This window comes from Trachurus trachurus (genome assembly GCF_905171665.1).
Source record: "Trachurus trachurus genome assembly, chromosome: 15".
NCBI lineage: Eukaryota > Metazoa > Chordata > Actinopteri > Carangiformes > Carangidae > Trachurus > Trachurus trachurus.
In genome coordinates, this window is record NC_139906.1 from 22,516,083 (window position 1) to 22,532,097 (window position 16,015).

General features: G+C 44.8%; 1 protein-coding gene across 2 annotated transcripts in view; it reads right to left on the bottom strand.

Annotated features, from left to right (window-relative positions):
* Positions 1 to 308: 308 nt before the first annotated feature.
* fgfr2 (fibroblast growth factor receptor 2) overlaps positions 309 to 16,015 on the bottom strand; it is a 37,631-nt gene continuing 21,924 nt past the window's right edge. The window contains exons 8-18 of one of the 2 annotated variants that reach the window (XM_083988366.1): positions 15,683 to 15,827; positions 13,740 to 13,933; positions 12,821 to 12,960; positions 10,778 to 10,899; positions 9,840 to 9,950; positions 9,094 to 9,284; positions 8,257 to 8,379; positions 7,023 to 7,093; positions 4,234 to 4,371; positions 3,542 to 3,647; positions 309 to 2,092 (exon numbers count right to left, since the gene is read on the bottom strand). In XM_083988366.1, coding sequence (XP_083844492.1) covers positions 1,928 to 2,092; positions 3,542 to 3,647; positions 4,234 to 4,371; positions 7,023 to 7,093; positions 8,257 to 8,379; positions 9,094 to 9,284; positions 9,840 to 9,950; positions 10,778 to 10,899; positions 12,821 to 12,960; positions 13,740 to 13,933; positions 15,683 to 15,827 — 1,506 coding nt within the window. In that variant the 3' untranslated portion in view covers positions 309 to 1,927. The remainder of the gene's footprint in view (positions 2,093 to 3,541; positions 3,648 to 4,233; positions 4,372 to 7,022; positions 7,094 to 8,256; positions 8,380 to 9,093; positions 9,285 to 9,839; positions 9,951 to 10,777; positions 10,900 to 12,820; positions 12,961 to 13,739; positions 13,934 to 15,682; positions 15,828 to 16,015) is intronic. The other variant, XM_083988367.1, reaches the window with a different exon arrangement.

Below are 16,015 nucleotides of genomic sequence, written 5' to 3' on the forward strand. Positions count from 1 at the left end.
CAGATTTGTTCAGTTTCTCTGAATTAATCACATATATAGAGAACCTCTCCCCCTCTTAGATTAAGTATCAAAGCACATAAGCATAAATACTTTCTCCTAAATAGCTCTGAGAACTTCAAAAATGACAGCCACGCCATCTCCACCCATATCAGATACTAAGAAAAAACATTTAGCTCAGAGGAATGTGCAGTTTAATGATAACACATTCTTTCAACTTATGAAAATAAAACAAATTCTCTGCCCCTTGCTGCCAAAAATGCGCAACCTCAACCTTAAGGCAACTTAAACATTCAACGAAGACAATAATATATTTTTCCATCATTTATTTCGCAAATGTGCCATAAACACTTGCAAAAGAAACATCTTTAACGTTGGTCCAGTAGAAAAAAAAAAAACACTTGAATGATTTAATACTTTGTTTTTCAGCTTTCAATTCTGTCAAGTAAATTTGGAGTCTATGTTTAAGTCTAAATGAAGGAGCGGATTGCTACTAGGTTTTTCCAAAATCTTTTGTCTTTCAATTGTACGTAAATATCCAGAAATCAATCTCGTTTCCTAAAGCAAAGCTAAGAAAGAGTAAAATGACTGGATAGAAATGGCATCAACATCTACATAAGAAAGGGATTAGCTGACTATAAAATGTACACTTTTTTAAAAATTTAACTTAAAATTCACATTCATATATAAAACTTACAAAAACGTGGATCTTTCAAACCTACTAAAAATAGCTTTTTTTTCTGTTACTGTTGAAAGATCATTTTAAATTACCATAAATTTAATGAATTATTTATGTATTATCAGCATCATTAATGTCATCATTTCTGCCATATTGTTTTTGTTCTTTTTTCCAGACTCTTTCGATTTATTTCAAAAACACATAAGTCAATAAATTAACATGCTACCTCAGTCCCTGAAAGCCAATACTCAACTGTGTTACTGAGTGAGAGTAAAACAGGTGTTTGTGTTTATTAAAGTGTGTATCCGTGTCTTGTACGTGTGTGTGTGTGTGTGTGTGTGTGTGTGTGTGTGTGTCTGTGTGTGTCTGTGTGAAGAGAAATATAGTACACATAACCTGTTAGCATACCTGCCTCAAACTCAAAAGTAGGGTAGGGAGGGATGGGGTTATTTCGGAGTCCATACAAAAAATAATTCATTGTAAATATATAATATATATTTATACATATTTGAATATATTTACAAATATACCCAGCACTATACATTATACTGTGTATTTTTTTTCTCCAGAATAATTGGGAAGGTTTATCAAGAGAACTGAAAAAGAAATGCATCAATATTACAAAATAAACAGGAGAGCAGTCTCTATATGTGCTCTCCTCCTATTCCTCTGTTTTGTTAGTCAGAGCTTTGTCTCTCAGTCTTTTTCCTATTCATCATCCTCTTCTAGTCCCTTGTTTGAAGTTCACGTTGATCCATACATTCCTCCAGGAGCAAAGAACAGTCTTGGAATGCCAGCCACTGGAATGGGATCACCACACAAGTAATGCCGTTGATTGCAAAAAAAAAACAAAAAAAAGACTCTCTGGGTACAAACATGAGAACCAAACTGAACAGTCTGAGTGTTTATGTGAAGGGAGAGGAGGAGGAGGGTCCCAAGTGAACGTCACTTCATTCAGTCATTTTAAAAAACAGCTTCTGCAGGGTCCCGGCCTCTCCTTTAAGACCTCATGTGAACATGTAGTATACAGTATGTAACGTGTGTTTGTGTGTATCCATGGCAGTATGAGTGTGCGACAGCAGCGCTGCCACCGGCCCAGTCCCGTCTTGGTCCATTAGTCCACTGGGAGCCAGAGGGGTGATGGGTGGGGCAGTAGGTTGGGTGGGTGTCAGAGAATGTGTCTGTGCTACGTGTGTTTCGGGATGTCGAGGGGTAAGACTGGGGCTGGGGTAGAGAGGGGTAGGTGGGGGCTCATGTCTTGACATTTCCATTTATGTGCTGGTACTTGGGGAGGCAGGGCTCGTCCGGTAAGGGGTCGTGGGAAAACACAGAGTCGTCACCGGAGGAGCAGGAGCTGCGGGTGTCGGGGAAACTGGGGGAATACTGCTCTGTTGGGGCGCACAGGTCCAGATACTCCTGCAGAAACGAACAGAGGAAAGAGAGGGTTGGGTGGGATCATTTACACAAGCTTATATGTTACAAAAGGGAAGGAGGCTGTGAAAGACCTAGAGCAAACAAGAGAACATCAATATAATGCTGAAACCCAGTCAAACAGAACAGGGACTTTCCAGGGGAGGGCGAGAGAGGGGGAGACGAAGAGTATCACCTTCATTATGATATTTATCTAAATCATAAAAAAATCACCCTGTAAAGATTTATAAAACAGGGCCAAAAAAATAATGTTAAACTGGATACTGTATGAAAATATTTTCAGGAATAATAAGTCATAAATTGAATGTCGGACTGCTGGCTGATGCAGTGGATGTTGGAGATAGATAGTTGACCTAGTTGCAGCTTTGGTCTCCTACAAAACAGATCTGTGTGGAAAACAGGATACGTTTGGATCAGAGAACTGGGGCAAAGTTGCGGCATCTTCCCCGTCTTTACAGCATCCCCTCACATCACTCTCCAGTTCAGTCCAAACAAATGTGACATCTGACACTGAAACGCCCAACATAAATGCTGTGAGAGGGCTGGGAGAAAAAATCACTGGCAGAACATAACACTGAAGGCCAAAAAATGAAGATGAAGAAAGATTGAAAAAACAACAAGAAATGCTGTTATTAATTTTTGACTTGGTCCAGTGCTGTAAAGTTGTTTTGGTCTTTTCATGTCGGTTGAGCACCCTCTTCTCCCGCCTCCTTGTCTTTCATGGCTGTTATTGGGACTAGTTGAGAGGAGGAAGAGTTCTTGGGGTTTTCTAGAAAATGAGCACTGGCTTCCATTTTCCCAGCTCAACACGAGAAGGCTCACATTACTAAAGACCTCCACATCTGCCAGCGGTTTGGGGCAGAGGGAAAGGAGAGGGGGGGGAGGCAAGAAAAAGGCACTTTATTACATTTCAAAAGTTCAAACTCAAAGTTGGACTTTTTTGGCATAAATTCATGAAGTTCCAGCTCCGGAGCAGACGAGTCTTGACAGCTTTCCATCGACAGGCCTCTTTTCAGGTCGGCATGCGGATATCACACAAGACAGGAAGGGGAATGGAAAGAAGCGGAGGCCATCGTAGGGAGCGAGCCATGGATGTGATGATTGGGCAACCTCACTGGGCCGTAGCGGCCACGTTGGGCCTGGATCAAATCATCCGGCCATTTTTTTCGGTCACTATTTAGGCTAACGTTCGTACAGCTTTCAGCAACATGCTGCTGAGGCCTGCGTGCACTGGCAGGAGTGGGATTTAGTTTGGATTGAGAAACATGTTATTGTGTGTAGGAATGTATCATATTATTCTATTTTATTGTTATGAAACAGACTCGACTTTGCCAGGAAATGATAGGGTTTGTGTAGCATGGTTTCTGACCACCCGGGATCCAGGAATTTATTATCCGGGAATTATTTTAAGAAGAATGAGAAATCTGCACTCACCTCATTGGTGTTGAGGGTGAGGATGCGATCCAGATCCTCTACTAGCTGCTTGAAGGTGGGTCTCTGGGATGAGATGGCGTGCCAGCAGTCTTTCATCATCATGTACCTGAGAGAAAGAAAATTAGAATCAGTGGCTGAAGGGAGTGAGAACAGTGTAATTCAGTTTTGTAGCCGTTATTCAGTTTGTTCAAACTCAAGCTGTGAAAATCTACCTCCACTTCATCTTTAATTTCAACTGAAATGATTTATGCCTCTGGAGTCAGGTGTCTGCATTTTAAGGAATAAATCAAAACAGCAGGCACTCTCTGCCGCTGTCTCAATTTCTGATATTTTGATGGGCTGTTGCTGATCACAAACATGCCTCCCAGTGCTTTGGTTCTTTTTAAATACCACAATGTGTGTGTGTCATGCGCTGCTCTCTCTACTTTGTTCTCCCTCAACCCTCTCAGTGTGGCACCACGGCAGAACTGTGCCATTGTCCGCTGACTGCAAGAGGGCTCATTGTGAAAGGAGACACTGATAGTAGCCAGTCACAGCTGTGCAGAGGCCTGACAGAGTGGACACACAGCCTCAGAGTCATGGATCTGATGGAGAGTGGCATGGCGCTCTGTCTCGTTGTAAGAGTTAAGTGTGCGTTCGAGTACAAGCTCGGTTAGGGAAGATGCCAGTTTGGTGGATAGGGCGGAACTTACAGCTCGTTGGTGCAGTTGCCAGGCTTGTCCATGCGATGGCCTTCTTTGAGCAACTTGAAGAGCTCCTCAACAGGAATGCCAGGGTAGGGTGAGCCCCCAAGGGTGAAGATCTCCCACATCAGCACCCCAAATGACCAGCTGGAAAGACAGAAATACATATACATTGTGATTTTTAAGAATGACAGTGAAAACACTAGGATTCATGGAAGGCCCAATAAATGTCACTTTCTTTTATCCTACAGATCATTTGCATAAAGTCATTAAGTCAAAGTTTGGATACAACTTGAACAGTGTGAGAGCAGTGGTGTCAATGCCCTCTTTCTGCCGTCCGGTGGCTTGTGGCGCAAACCCGCTCCCAGTGCCACTCTGGCCCTGATCTCAATGATGGCTTTTGTGCCCCGGCTGGCCGGTCACACAGGCTGGCATTGTCCAGTCACACCACACCAAAACAAACAGTAGACCACCCACGGCAAACAAAAGAGGAGCGAGAGGATAAGCGACAGCTCACGAATATTAAGTATTAACTGCTTCCTCATCGCGGCATCCGGTGGTTAAGTATCAGTGAATCCCTGCCGCTGATTTCCTTCGCTGTTGTGTTGCATGTTTACATCCAGAGCGTTGCAAATGAATCACTCTTGCACTGACAGTGTGCTTGATTTACGCACACACACAGAGAGGCTGCATTATAACACACTCACAAACATGAATGTGAACAAACACACAAAGACAGCCACAGGCAATGTTAGTGTTGCAACCAGACAAGTGAGCACGGACAGGCAGGCCGGGCGCTTATCAGTTCCTCCATCTGTTTACACAACCAGCCCCAGGTTTGGTCTCTCCTCTATCACTGCGTTGTATCTCTCCACTTGTTGACACACTCATCTCTCCTTTCTGTGCTACTTTGTAAATGTTCCTCTCTGCTCGTCTGCCTGCAGGATTGTGCAGCTTCGTGTCCACCGGAAACCAACTGTGACTCACCAAATAAACAAGCGCGCCGACAACACGCAACGGGTCACTTCAAAAGGCCAGGCATTCAAGCTTACTACATGTGCATTTATGCAGCCATTCATACCTTGTTACATGTATATCTCAAGCAGTTAGAGTGAATGTTCTCTGCTGCTGAAGCTATGATATCGACTGAGAGCGACATGAATATAAATGCCAGAAAACAACTCAATACATGTACATACGTCAGTGGATCTGAGCAAAACATGAAGAAATCGAGGCTTTGAAATGTGATGAAAGAGCCAGAGCTGAAGGTATACATTTGTTTTTCTTGTCAATGTGTGTGGGGGTGCGTGTGTGTGTCTAGGGACCACTGACATCGTCTCTCTGGGCTCGAGCTACAACTCTTTTACCCATACTACCTTCACCAGCCGGAGCTCAGTCCCCCGGGGCCATTTGTCAAAACAGCAGAAAGCGAGATTCATTTGGAATTCATGTATTCATTTAATCTGATGTCATGTATGGATCGCCCTGCGCTGCTGGTGATGTTTGAGCGTGAGCCCGCCACCCTCCACCTCCGCAACACCTCTCCTCATCTTCCTTCTCTCGTCATACGCTTTGTGAAAAAGCCAATTACTAAAAGTGAGTGATGAAACATAATTAGCAGTGAGCTGAGAGAAAAGACTACAGCGGCCACTTCATGCCGGCAACCCGCCCCCCCCCCCCATTCCGTCCCATGCACTCCCCCGGATTATCGATCGTCACTGTGCTATGAAACATGAAGGGCATGATGTGTGTGCACATAGTGGGTACATAGTATTTCTGTGCACAAACATATTATGCACAAATGTGGACAGTAGACAGATTCTCTATCCAAGTGCTTAACTGGATGAGTGCTATGTTTAGTGTGCTACTGGTGTATTAAACACACACACACACACAATCTCCTTTCCCAGGGGTCATCATGAAAGGCATTTATCTAATTGCCACATACACTTTCCGCCGCCAGTGTCTGAAGCAGAAACTTCAAACAACGCTGTCAGAACACATGAGACTCAAACACCAAAAAGAGAGGGACGCTCTCCCTTTGTTCTGTTTTTAGAATGAGTACTCTTGAACTTAAAAAAAGACAGAGACAGAGACGGGTCAGCAATTCGCATACCAGATGAATGAAAATAAGAACGACGAGGGTGAAAGACGGGGAGGGGGAAAGATTATTTTGATCATGGAACGGCTCCAAAACGATGAGCCACATGTTCAAAGTGTTGCTGAATGAAGAGTGAAGATGGGATGGCAGCAGTTTAAAGGGGGTGGGTGTAGGGAGGCTGAGGCCGGGGACTGCAGGGCTGCAGCATTGTTGCCTTCAGACATGTGCTGAGGCCCAAAAGGAGGGAAGACTTCCGAGTCGAAGTCGGAGGAGCGGAGGATGAGATGAGGCGATGGGGGAGGAGGCGCTGGTGGGCTCAGGGTTCCTCTTAGGGCTCTTTGAAGCTGGTCAGATTAGTAACACGGCATTGACTACAAGTCTAGCGTGAAATCCTCACTTTTGCCACAGACTGGCCAGTGCTGGCCCCCTATAGCTGGTCATCCCCCACCTAACACTTACCAGCACTGCACCAAAAAACACCTCGCCCCACTCCCTTCTCCCGTACCCCTGAAAAACAACCCTCTGAGTCTGACTGCAGGCTGCAGGAAACCAGCTGGGCTCCACATTAGAGCTCAAAATAGGCAGCAGCAGTAGATTTCATACAAGATGAAAAAAAGAATCTTTACCGCATCACAGATGATTTTGTATACAGCATTTTTGAGGTGTGGGAAACAGAAGCAGTTTGATATACACTTACACATCACTCTGGTGTGTGTAGACCCGGTCAAACAGCGCCTCTGGAGCCATCCATTTTACCGGGAGACGACCCTGCAGGAAACACACACACAGGCAAGAGGTCAGACAACATCTATACATGATGGGTGTTTGAATTGATTCACTGATGGGAGATCTCATTACTACTGGAAAGCCTGGGGAATACAGCGCTGGGCACCAGGAGCCACTGTCTGGGAGGAGGAGGATTTCCCAGAGGAACATTTACATTGTTAAAGCAATAGAGCTGATAAACGAGGTCACATATAAAGGAGAGAGTTTATCTCTATGTGCTATCAAAACACTGGCTGAGAAGCACTGCACAAGACGAGGCAACCTTGATCAATATCTGTGCAGTAGCCTAATGGGAAGAATAATCTCATCGGACACTCAGAATTATTTAATGGAGAAGCTGCATTTAAATAAATCCTTGTTAAATAGATTTGCTGCTGTAATTACTCATGGGCAACAAGCTAAACACATGAAATAATACAAATTGTGCCTGTGGTTCATTCTTTACATTAAAACTTTTATTGTGCTCCTATAATACTTTTTCACAGGGTTACACAACAATAACAAGATCACTAGGGGCTGTTCTGTTCCTATCAGACAGGAGAAAAAAAAATACATCTACAATGATAGCTCTGTCTAGATTGGTTTAACACATCGTCATTGTAGCACAGTGATCATCATTGTAGCTGCTGTCATTGTCCTAATCATCATTACCGTCATCATCATCATCATCACATATTGTTGTTGTTGTTGTTGTCAGCTAGTTCTCAGCATGATTGTGCATGCGATGAAAAAGCAACCATGCATACTAAATGAGGATGTGCGGGCAATGCTGCTCTGCTGTGGGAAATATAGACACTATGGAGATGTCAATTATGTTTAAGCCCCCCCCCCCATCCACTCTCTCTCTCACTCTCACTCTGTCTCTCTTTCTGGCTAATTGTGTAAGTGTCTGTGGAACCAGGGACAAGAGACTGAGGGATAAACAAGGCAGAGTCTCCAGAAGCACTACATTCACAGGCTGCCTGGGAACCCTCAGCTTCTGCCAAGACACCAGCCGAGGGAGAGGGTGAAAAAGAAAGATGAGGGAAAGGAGGGATTTAGAGAAAAGAGAGAAAGAGAGAGACGGGTGGACTAATCTCTCAAAGACATTCCTCTCTCTCAAAGCTCACATCGTTCAATCGGCGGCGTGCAGGTTGAGGACTTACATTGGTCGTCTTTTTGTAGTAGTCGATGTTGTGGACGTCCCTGGCCAGGCCAAAGTCAGCAATCTTCATGACGTTGCTCTCTGTGACCAGGACGTTCCTGGCTGCCAGGTCTCTGTGTATACACTGGGATGGAGAGAGTGAGGAATAAGAGGGGGTGGGGAAAAAAAGAGAGGTCACAGAGTGGAAAAGGTGAGGGAGAAGAGAGTAAGACAGTTACCTCATTGTATAAATAAATCACGTCTGAAACAGGTGTATACTTTGTTTGGCATGGTGTTAAAATGTTTGTGGTGCATGTAATCATCCAGAAATCTCCTGCACACAGGCAGCACTCCACTGAATAACATGACGCCACACTGACTGCACCAACATGAACATGTCTGGATAAGTAAAGATTCCTCGCATACTTTGGCCACATATATGGTTGAAGTCAGTGCGCATGTGCATGCATGTACATGTATGTTTGTGTGTCTATGTGTGTGTGCGTGTGAGACAGTATGCTCTGTCACATTCCAACAGTGAGCGGGAGCGTGAGGCTGCGTTTGGACAACATGGCCGTACCCCTATTGTGAAAACTTCACAATTCTCCTACACAGAAGGGCTTTTGTTGTGGAATGAGGGACAATGTGGGGATTGGGCAGGGGGTCAGAGTAGTGTTTTTGGGAGACAACATTCCCACAGTGACGCACAAGCAAGCTCCCTACGTAGAAAACCTTCCTGGATACGGCACATCAAACACCCTGTACTGGCACAGAGATCCGTCTGGGGCAACCAACGGAGGGAGGGGGAACTGATGTGAGGACGGGACAATGTGTGCGGTTGCGTGCGCACTCCTCTTACCTTCTGTGATGCTAGGTACTCCATGCCCCGCGCCACCTGGTAAGTGCAGGAGACTAGATCTTTGAAGGTGAGCTGTTCGTCCGAGACGCGGGCGATGTCGTAGGAGTACTCCATGCCGGGAGGCCGACGGGCTCGGAGGTACTCCCTCAGGTTGCCTTTGGAGGCGTACTCAACTATCACATAGAGGGGGCCTGCAGCGGAGAAAAGACTCAGATTATCTTTTGAACATGGTCATAAATGATTCCCTTTGAGAGGAAAGGGCACTGAACTAAATTCAAGGTGAATTTTAAATGGAATACATAGAGAACCGGCGGCTCTCATTTGAATTTTAAGACTTTAAATCTGTTGCTCTCTCTGAGAGGAACCCTGTACAAAAACAAGGGTAAGTCCAAATGACCAGTGCTGCACCCAAGAATTTATTTATTTATTTATCCATTTCCAAATCACTTTCACTTTCAAATCATTTTCATCATGGTTTGAACAGGTGTGCTCAGGTATGTAGTCTCATCCAATTAAAATCCAACCGCTACATGTTACATACAAATGGCCTCTAGCTACTTCTGTGCCGGCTCTGATGTGGTCTGATGACACATTTCATAAACTTGTTTGAACCATGAGGCAACCTTTAATGCAATATTTCATACAGAGTTAAGAAGGTTGTTCAAGTTCAACTCTAAAATACTTCATCTACATTGAATCTGTAAATCATGTGCAAAACCACCCATTAACTATTCAAGGTCACTCACCGTCTTGTGTACAGGCGCCCAATAGATTAATGATGTTCTTATGTTTGCCGATCATCTTCATCATCTCCATCTCTGACACCAGGTCAGACAGGTCTTTCTCTGTGGCGTCATCTGAGAACAGAAGAATTTGGATTGGAAGTTGTCAAGAAAATCTCAGCAAAACAAACACACCTGTCCTGTTTTGTGTTTAACCCTTTGAGTCTGCGGCTGCTCTGCCAGACAACACCTTGTTTTGTAGGTGCTTCTGATTAAGTGCGGTTGACAGACAATGTGGGCTAAAGTTACAGTAGCTGGGGAAGCTCCTCACACAGACTACAGAGGCATCCTTTCAGTGTCTGGGAGAGGGAGGAGGAGGAATTAAAGACGCTCAATCTGGATTCATTATCTGCTCCTTTTACAGGGCACTGATTGAACCAGTAGACGTATCCACACAGTCAGAATGGCATTGCCTGCATTCCTCTGCACCATTACCTTACCTGAAGTGCAGATTGCCATTGTCAAAGTAGGTCCAATAACCTGCTGCTGTACCTGATCTAACCACCACCAACCCCCCCTCCACCTCCATAGTCCCAAACCAACCCAGTGCCCCCTCATGCAGCTTTCATTAATCACTCCAGTGCTGCTAGTGTGACTTGCCTCTTTGTGTGGGTGCTGACTGAGCTCCAGCCAGCTGCTGCTCTGGGGTCAGGTATGTGACCGCCCCTAACCCTTACCTATCCAACTCACCCCTCCCCCCTTGCCGTCACTCAGCAGCCACCAATAACAAATAATAATGGCAGCCCTAGGCTCTGCCTTGCCCTTCACTGAACCCTCACCGGAGCATAAATCACCCATAAAATGTACTCAGGTTGCCCACAAGACATAATGAAGCAGTGTACATCCCAGTGTACTGATTTTACACACAGGTCAGACTGTGCACCAACAGTGGACACGCTTACCTTTCAGCATCTTGACTGCGACAGTTACAGCTTCCTTGGGTTTGTCCTTATCGATGCCCAGGGCCTCTGCCATTACAACTTGGCCAAAGCAGCCTTCACCTAGGGGCTTGCCCAGGGTCAACCTGCAGCCACCAGACAGCAAACACAAAGGGGGAGAGAAGGAGAAACAGACAGGAAGCTGATTAGCTGCTGAAACATTAAACTACAACAAAAACTCATCGACCTGATCTGACTGTGGGATCGATTCCCTCGCTGTGCAGAAATAAACAGGTTAGATAGCGGCTGAGACTGACATAGGGAATGAAACCAGGCAACACGCCAGTTTCTAAACCTCACCCTGTTTTTTTTTCTTTACTAGATCAGTCTCTCTGTTTCAATCAGATTGTGTCTGTGTGAGTGCTTTATTGGCGCGGTGACTGCAGCCCGTGCCAGGGCAGTAGGTAGGAAGGCAGACATGGCAACGATAATCACCTGATAAAGCCAGGGAGAGGCACTCATTTCTAAACCGTTTACCCTTGCCTTGGCATGTTCCAATATACACTCTTTACAAGTAATTACACAGAGCTTAGCTTAGCTCCGACACATTAGCCCGTGATGGATCGTATGCTGGCTTTGTGTTGCCCGACAGGTGGGTCTGACCACAGTTCTCGATGGAAATTTAAGCACTATTTTATTGTAAGCAATGTCACAATAGATGTAGTGTTAAACTCAATGTCCAAACCCTATTACACTTATTTATATAGTGAAGAAATTACATTCATGCTCCTTCAGCTCCATCAGAACCACGGCACCTATCTGACCCCATAACTCATGTATACCTTGTTGTCTTTTCATGTGATTGGCAAGTGCTGGTCCCACCCCCTAAGGCCCCGTATCCTGGCTATGTAAAGAATCACACTGTGCACTGTAACACAATCCCCTGTCTGTCCGCGCACACTCGCCACGCTCAATGGCAACCATTCTGTCCATCCAGCCACACATAATCAATGTTATTTTTCCTCCATGCAAACTGCAAACGTTTGCATTCCTCAGCGTTCTGCAATCCCAACATGATCCCTCAGGCGCTGGGATGACAGGCGAGGAATAAAGACCCAAACAGAGAGACGCACAGAGACGTATTCAGCCCAGACAAAACATCTCCTTTCATCAATTAAAATCAAAACTTTTTCACCAGAGTGTCATTCAGCATGCACACAGAATCCAGCATTACATCATCACAACGTTTTTTTTCACTGATGAGTGATGGTAAAATTTATGATCCGAGCGCTTTTTTTACAACCATTTTAACAAAAGACAGGCCTCCGTGTTTATGCTTTGGGATTTTCCCTTTTTCTTTCAAAACCAGAGGCCTCGAGTGGGTATTAAACTTCTCTAACCTTTGCTGTCCTATTAAATCCACCCTGAAGCTTATCACTGGCCACTGCAACTGTGACTAACCGAAACCTCAGCCGTGCTAATTCCTCTGGTATGAAACTGAGCAAACACTCCTAGCCTGAACATGTAGATGAAAGCTGCGAGTGCTAACCACTAATTAGCACAGATTCATTCCATAGAGTCAAAAAACATGTGTGTATGTGTGACAGTGTGTGAGTGAGAGTGTGATGTAGCAGCAGTTGTAATGATGAGGCTGGGGGCAGGGTGCCAAGTTCAGGTCATTTTACAGCCGCTAGAGATGAATCAGTAGCCTTTATCTCAGCCACCACAGCCATTATTCACCAGTTACTGCCTGCTGCCCATAAGTGTTATTGGCACTCTCCAACTACAGTAACAGTTATCAGATCATTTAGCTGCTGAGAAACAATCAGGCAGATGGTCATTGTTTTGTAATATTGCTTGCAGCATTTAGCCAAAAGACCAAGAGTTAAGCTTCACACAGTGACTGAATCAGATTTATATGCATGTCCTTTGCATTTTGTCAGTACAAAGTTACATGTCCAATCAGGATTGGGTCATAATTACAACCAGTGAGCAGAAAATACTGGTAAAATAGGCAGTCACATGAAGAAGTGAGTAATCATGTGCGTAAGAAGCAGACAGCCTCACCTGTCTCGGGTAAACTCCCAGCGTGGATCCTCAGGAAGGTCGTACTCAGGGATTGGCTCATCATGCGCAGAGCTCCGCCTTGTTGTGATGCGTACCAGCGGCGTACTGGAGTTCATTGAAGAACTTGAATCAGCAGACACCTACAGGAAGAAAGACATTGGCTGATCACCACATTCTGGGTTCATAGGCCCGTAGAGCTCCAAGACATCACTAGAGGAGTCAGAGTAAATGTGTGTATACGTTTGAATGGCTGTGGTGCTTTTACAGAAATGATCAGCACTGTTGGTAATGATGGCACATTAATGTGTAGTATATAGTTTTAATTCCAATAGCTTTTGCTTTAACATTAGAGTCTGTCAGAATGCCAGAGATTACATCTCAGTGATAATTAAGTGAGCAACAACAGTTATTTTGACAAAATGTGTGTTAATCACACGGCCTCGCCTCTGCCCTTAGGGCTCATCTCACCTCCTTCCACCCTAACCTTACCTTGACACAGGAATCAGTCTCTCCGCAGAATGTAATCCAACACTTTTTGTACCTTTTGGATTGTTGAGGGAAAAGCATGGCTCGCACACAGAACAAAAAGAAGCTGGCAGCAGTTTCAGGCAGCAGTACTAACCTGCTCCAAAATGCATGCCTTCTCAATGAGGTTTCTTTAAAATACCACAACTGTGGGTTTTTTTTATATTATTATTTTTTTTTTTTATATGTATATATAAATCCAAGTATTATATGTATAAGTATTGTATCAACCATGCAACTTTTATTATTTCTTTCAGCATGACTCTCCTACATACATTTACTGTATGTAAATGATCTGTAGTTGTATTTCTGCAGCATGTCTGCAGTGCAGTGTGTGTTTTTCTCCTCTAGGGGTGTTAGATGCCTTTAGAACTCTTTATCTACTTTCTGTTACCTGGCGGCGCAGAGGGATCTGCTTGCTCAATTTGTGAACAGCTGGTTGGCCCCCAAAGTCCGGCTTCTTTGCAGTGTTCCTCATGCGGCACACCACCACGATGCCCACCATGCAGGCGATTAGGAAGACACCCGCGCAGTATATTGCAATCTCCACGTAGTCTGGGGAAAAGGGCCCTGGAGATTTCTCGAGGTCTGAGGAAAATAAAAAAAAAGGGGGGAGAGTTGAGGCCAGGCGAGCAGAGTTAGAGGAAGGCTCGCACTGATCACTCTTGCACGCGTGTATGATTGACACACAGGCACATTCTTCATTTGAGCAGACACACATGGGCATCAGACAGGCACACGCAAAGACAGATGCTTAGGAGATGACTCATGCGTAAATGTAATAACGATCGGCAGGCAAGCTAAACAGAAATGATTTTGTAGCATCCTCCTCTCTCTTGTTTTTCCAGGGCACCGGCAGCCTACCTATTTGTTATCCAACAGGCTTGAACAGAGTCTCAACAGATTTTAAAACTTCACTCAGCCAGTACAACCAGGCCTGCATATGTCTGCATTCTGCGCTAATGGTGAAGACACGCGAGCACGAACACAAACACACACCCACGTACGACAGAACAATATGCGCTTGACTTCAGATCGCAAACAATGGAGCGTGGTGTCCCTCTGTGGTTGTATATGGCCTGAACTTCCTGTTGAGGAAATGAGTAGAGTCTGTGCGTGTGTGTGCGCGTGTGCCTGTGTATATAACTGGACTGTTCCATAATGCATAGCTCCGGACCACAAACTGGGCCCTTGTGCAGCACAGCATACTGTGCAGCCCGTCAGCCAAGTGGAGGTGAAAGTACATGTGGGATCCTTTCTCCTCGTATCTGCTGGTCCAAAAACCATAGTGCGCGCACAGAAGCCACAGCCTTCATGGCGCCTTCAGTGCACATGGAGCACATCGAGTGCAATAAATATCACATATTACTCCCAGAGTCCCAGAAGAAAAGACTTGCCTCTAATCATTATGCTGTATTGTTTACAGACAAAACAAAACGATTGTCTCATTACAATATTAAGGGAACGTTCCTACCAGTTGAGGGCTGCAGACAGTCATTCACTCTCATCGATCTCATTTAATGCCCTTCCTACTTTTGACTAGAATTCGTCTGTTTAGCCTGGAGAGACACTGACACTGAGTTCCATATCTGATCCTCTGGTATGCATAATTACAGCCCAGACACACAGCAACCGACAAAAATAGGATAAAACAAGTTGATAACACACATAAATGGACAAACATTCGCATGCATGAGTCATTCGCTGTGTAGACACTGAGAGGTTTGGCCCTGATAATTGAGAAAGTCAAGCCAACTCGAAACAAGTGTTGAGCTTTACCTTTCGATCTTTATTTCAAGAAGAAATAAGGATCTTCAAAGTGGCCAATTATCAGAGCCAGAAAAGGGGAGGGGGGAAAGTTTGAGGCGTAAGTGAAATACATGTGAAAGAAAAATTGATTTCTCTGACATGCAGGACCAAAATGTGGCACTGAGAGAGTTTTCCCAAAGGAGCAGGAGAGAGATGTAGCAGAAGGAAAGAAGGCGGGAGACTAACCCTCCCCTGCTTCTGGAGTCTGGAGACACTCGAGCTGCTCTGGGAGCTCCACTTCCGTCTCATTATAAAAAAGTTGTCAGCAAACTACCCCATAATCTGCTCAGAACTTTAAACAGTTCCAGATAATATTATAGAATATATGCCCACCACTTCTAAGTTACAATGTATTGGATGTGGACCGTGCTGGTACATCAGTTATCTGATATTTGAGCAGTGAAGCAGGGGGAGGACATGTCTCCCAAAGAGGTCAATGAAATTACATAATGTAACAATTCTATACAAGACTGAGCAAGAAAAAGAAAGGAATAGGAAAAAGAGAGCATAGTATACAAGTGTATATACCTGGAAGCACCGTCAACCAAGCAGTGTGAAAGGAGATCCCAATAGAATTACCCGCCAAGCACGTATACTCCCCAGCATCTTCAACTGTTACATTGGGCAAGTAGAGAACTTCTATCTCCTTATCTGTGGTGTTAACGCCTGCGGTCTGGGAGAGAGGAGAAGGAGGAAGAGGAAGAGGAGGAGGAGGGGGAGGTGGAAAAGAAGAAAGAGAGGGTCGAAGATAAGAGTCACAGAGACAGATGAAGGAGGACAGAAAGAGAGAGAAAGAAAAAAAAATGAGACCCACAACACCAGGAGAGAATAAAAGGAGCTGGATGGCGTCCATCGTGGAGG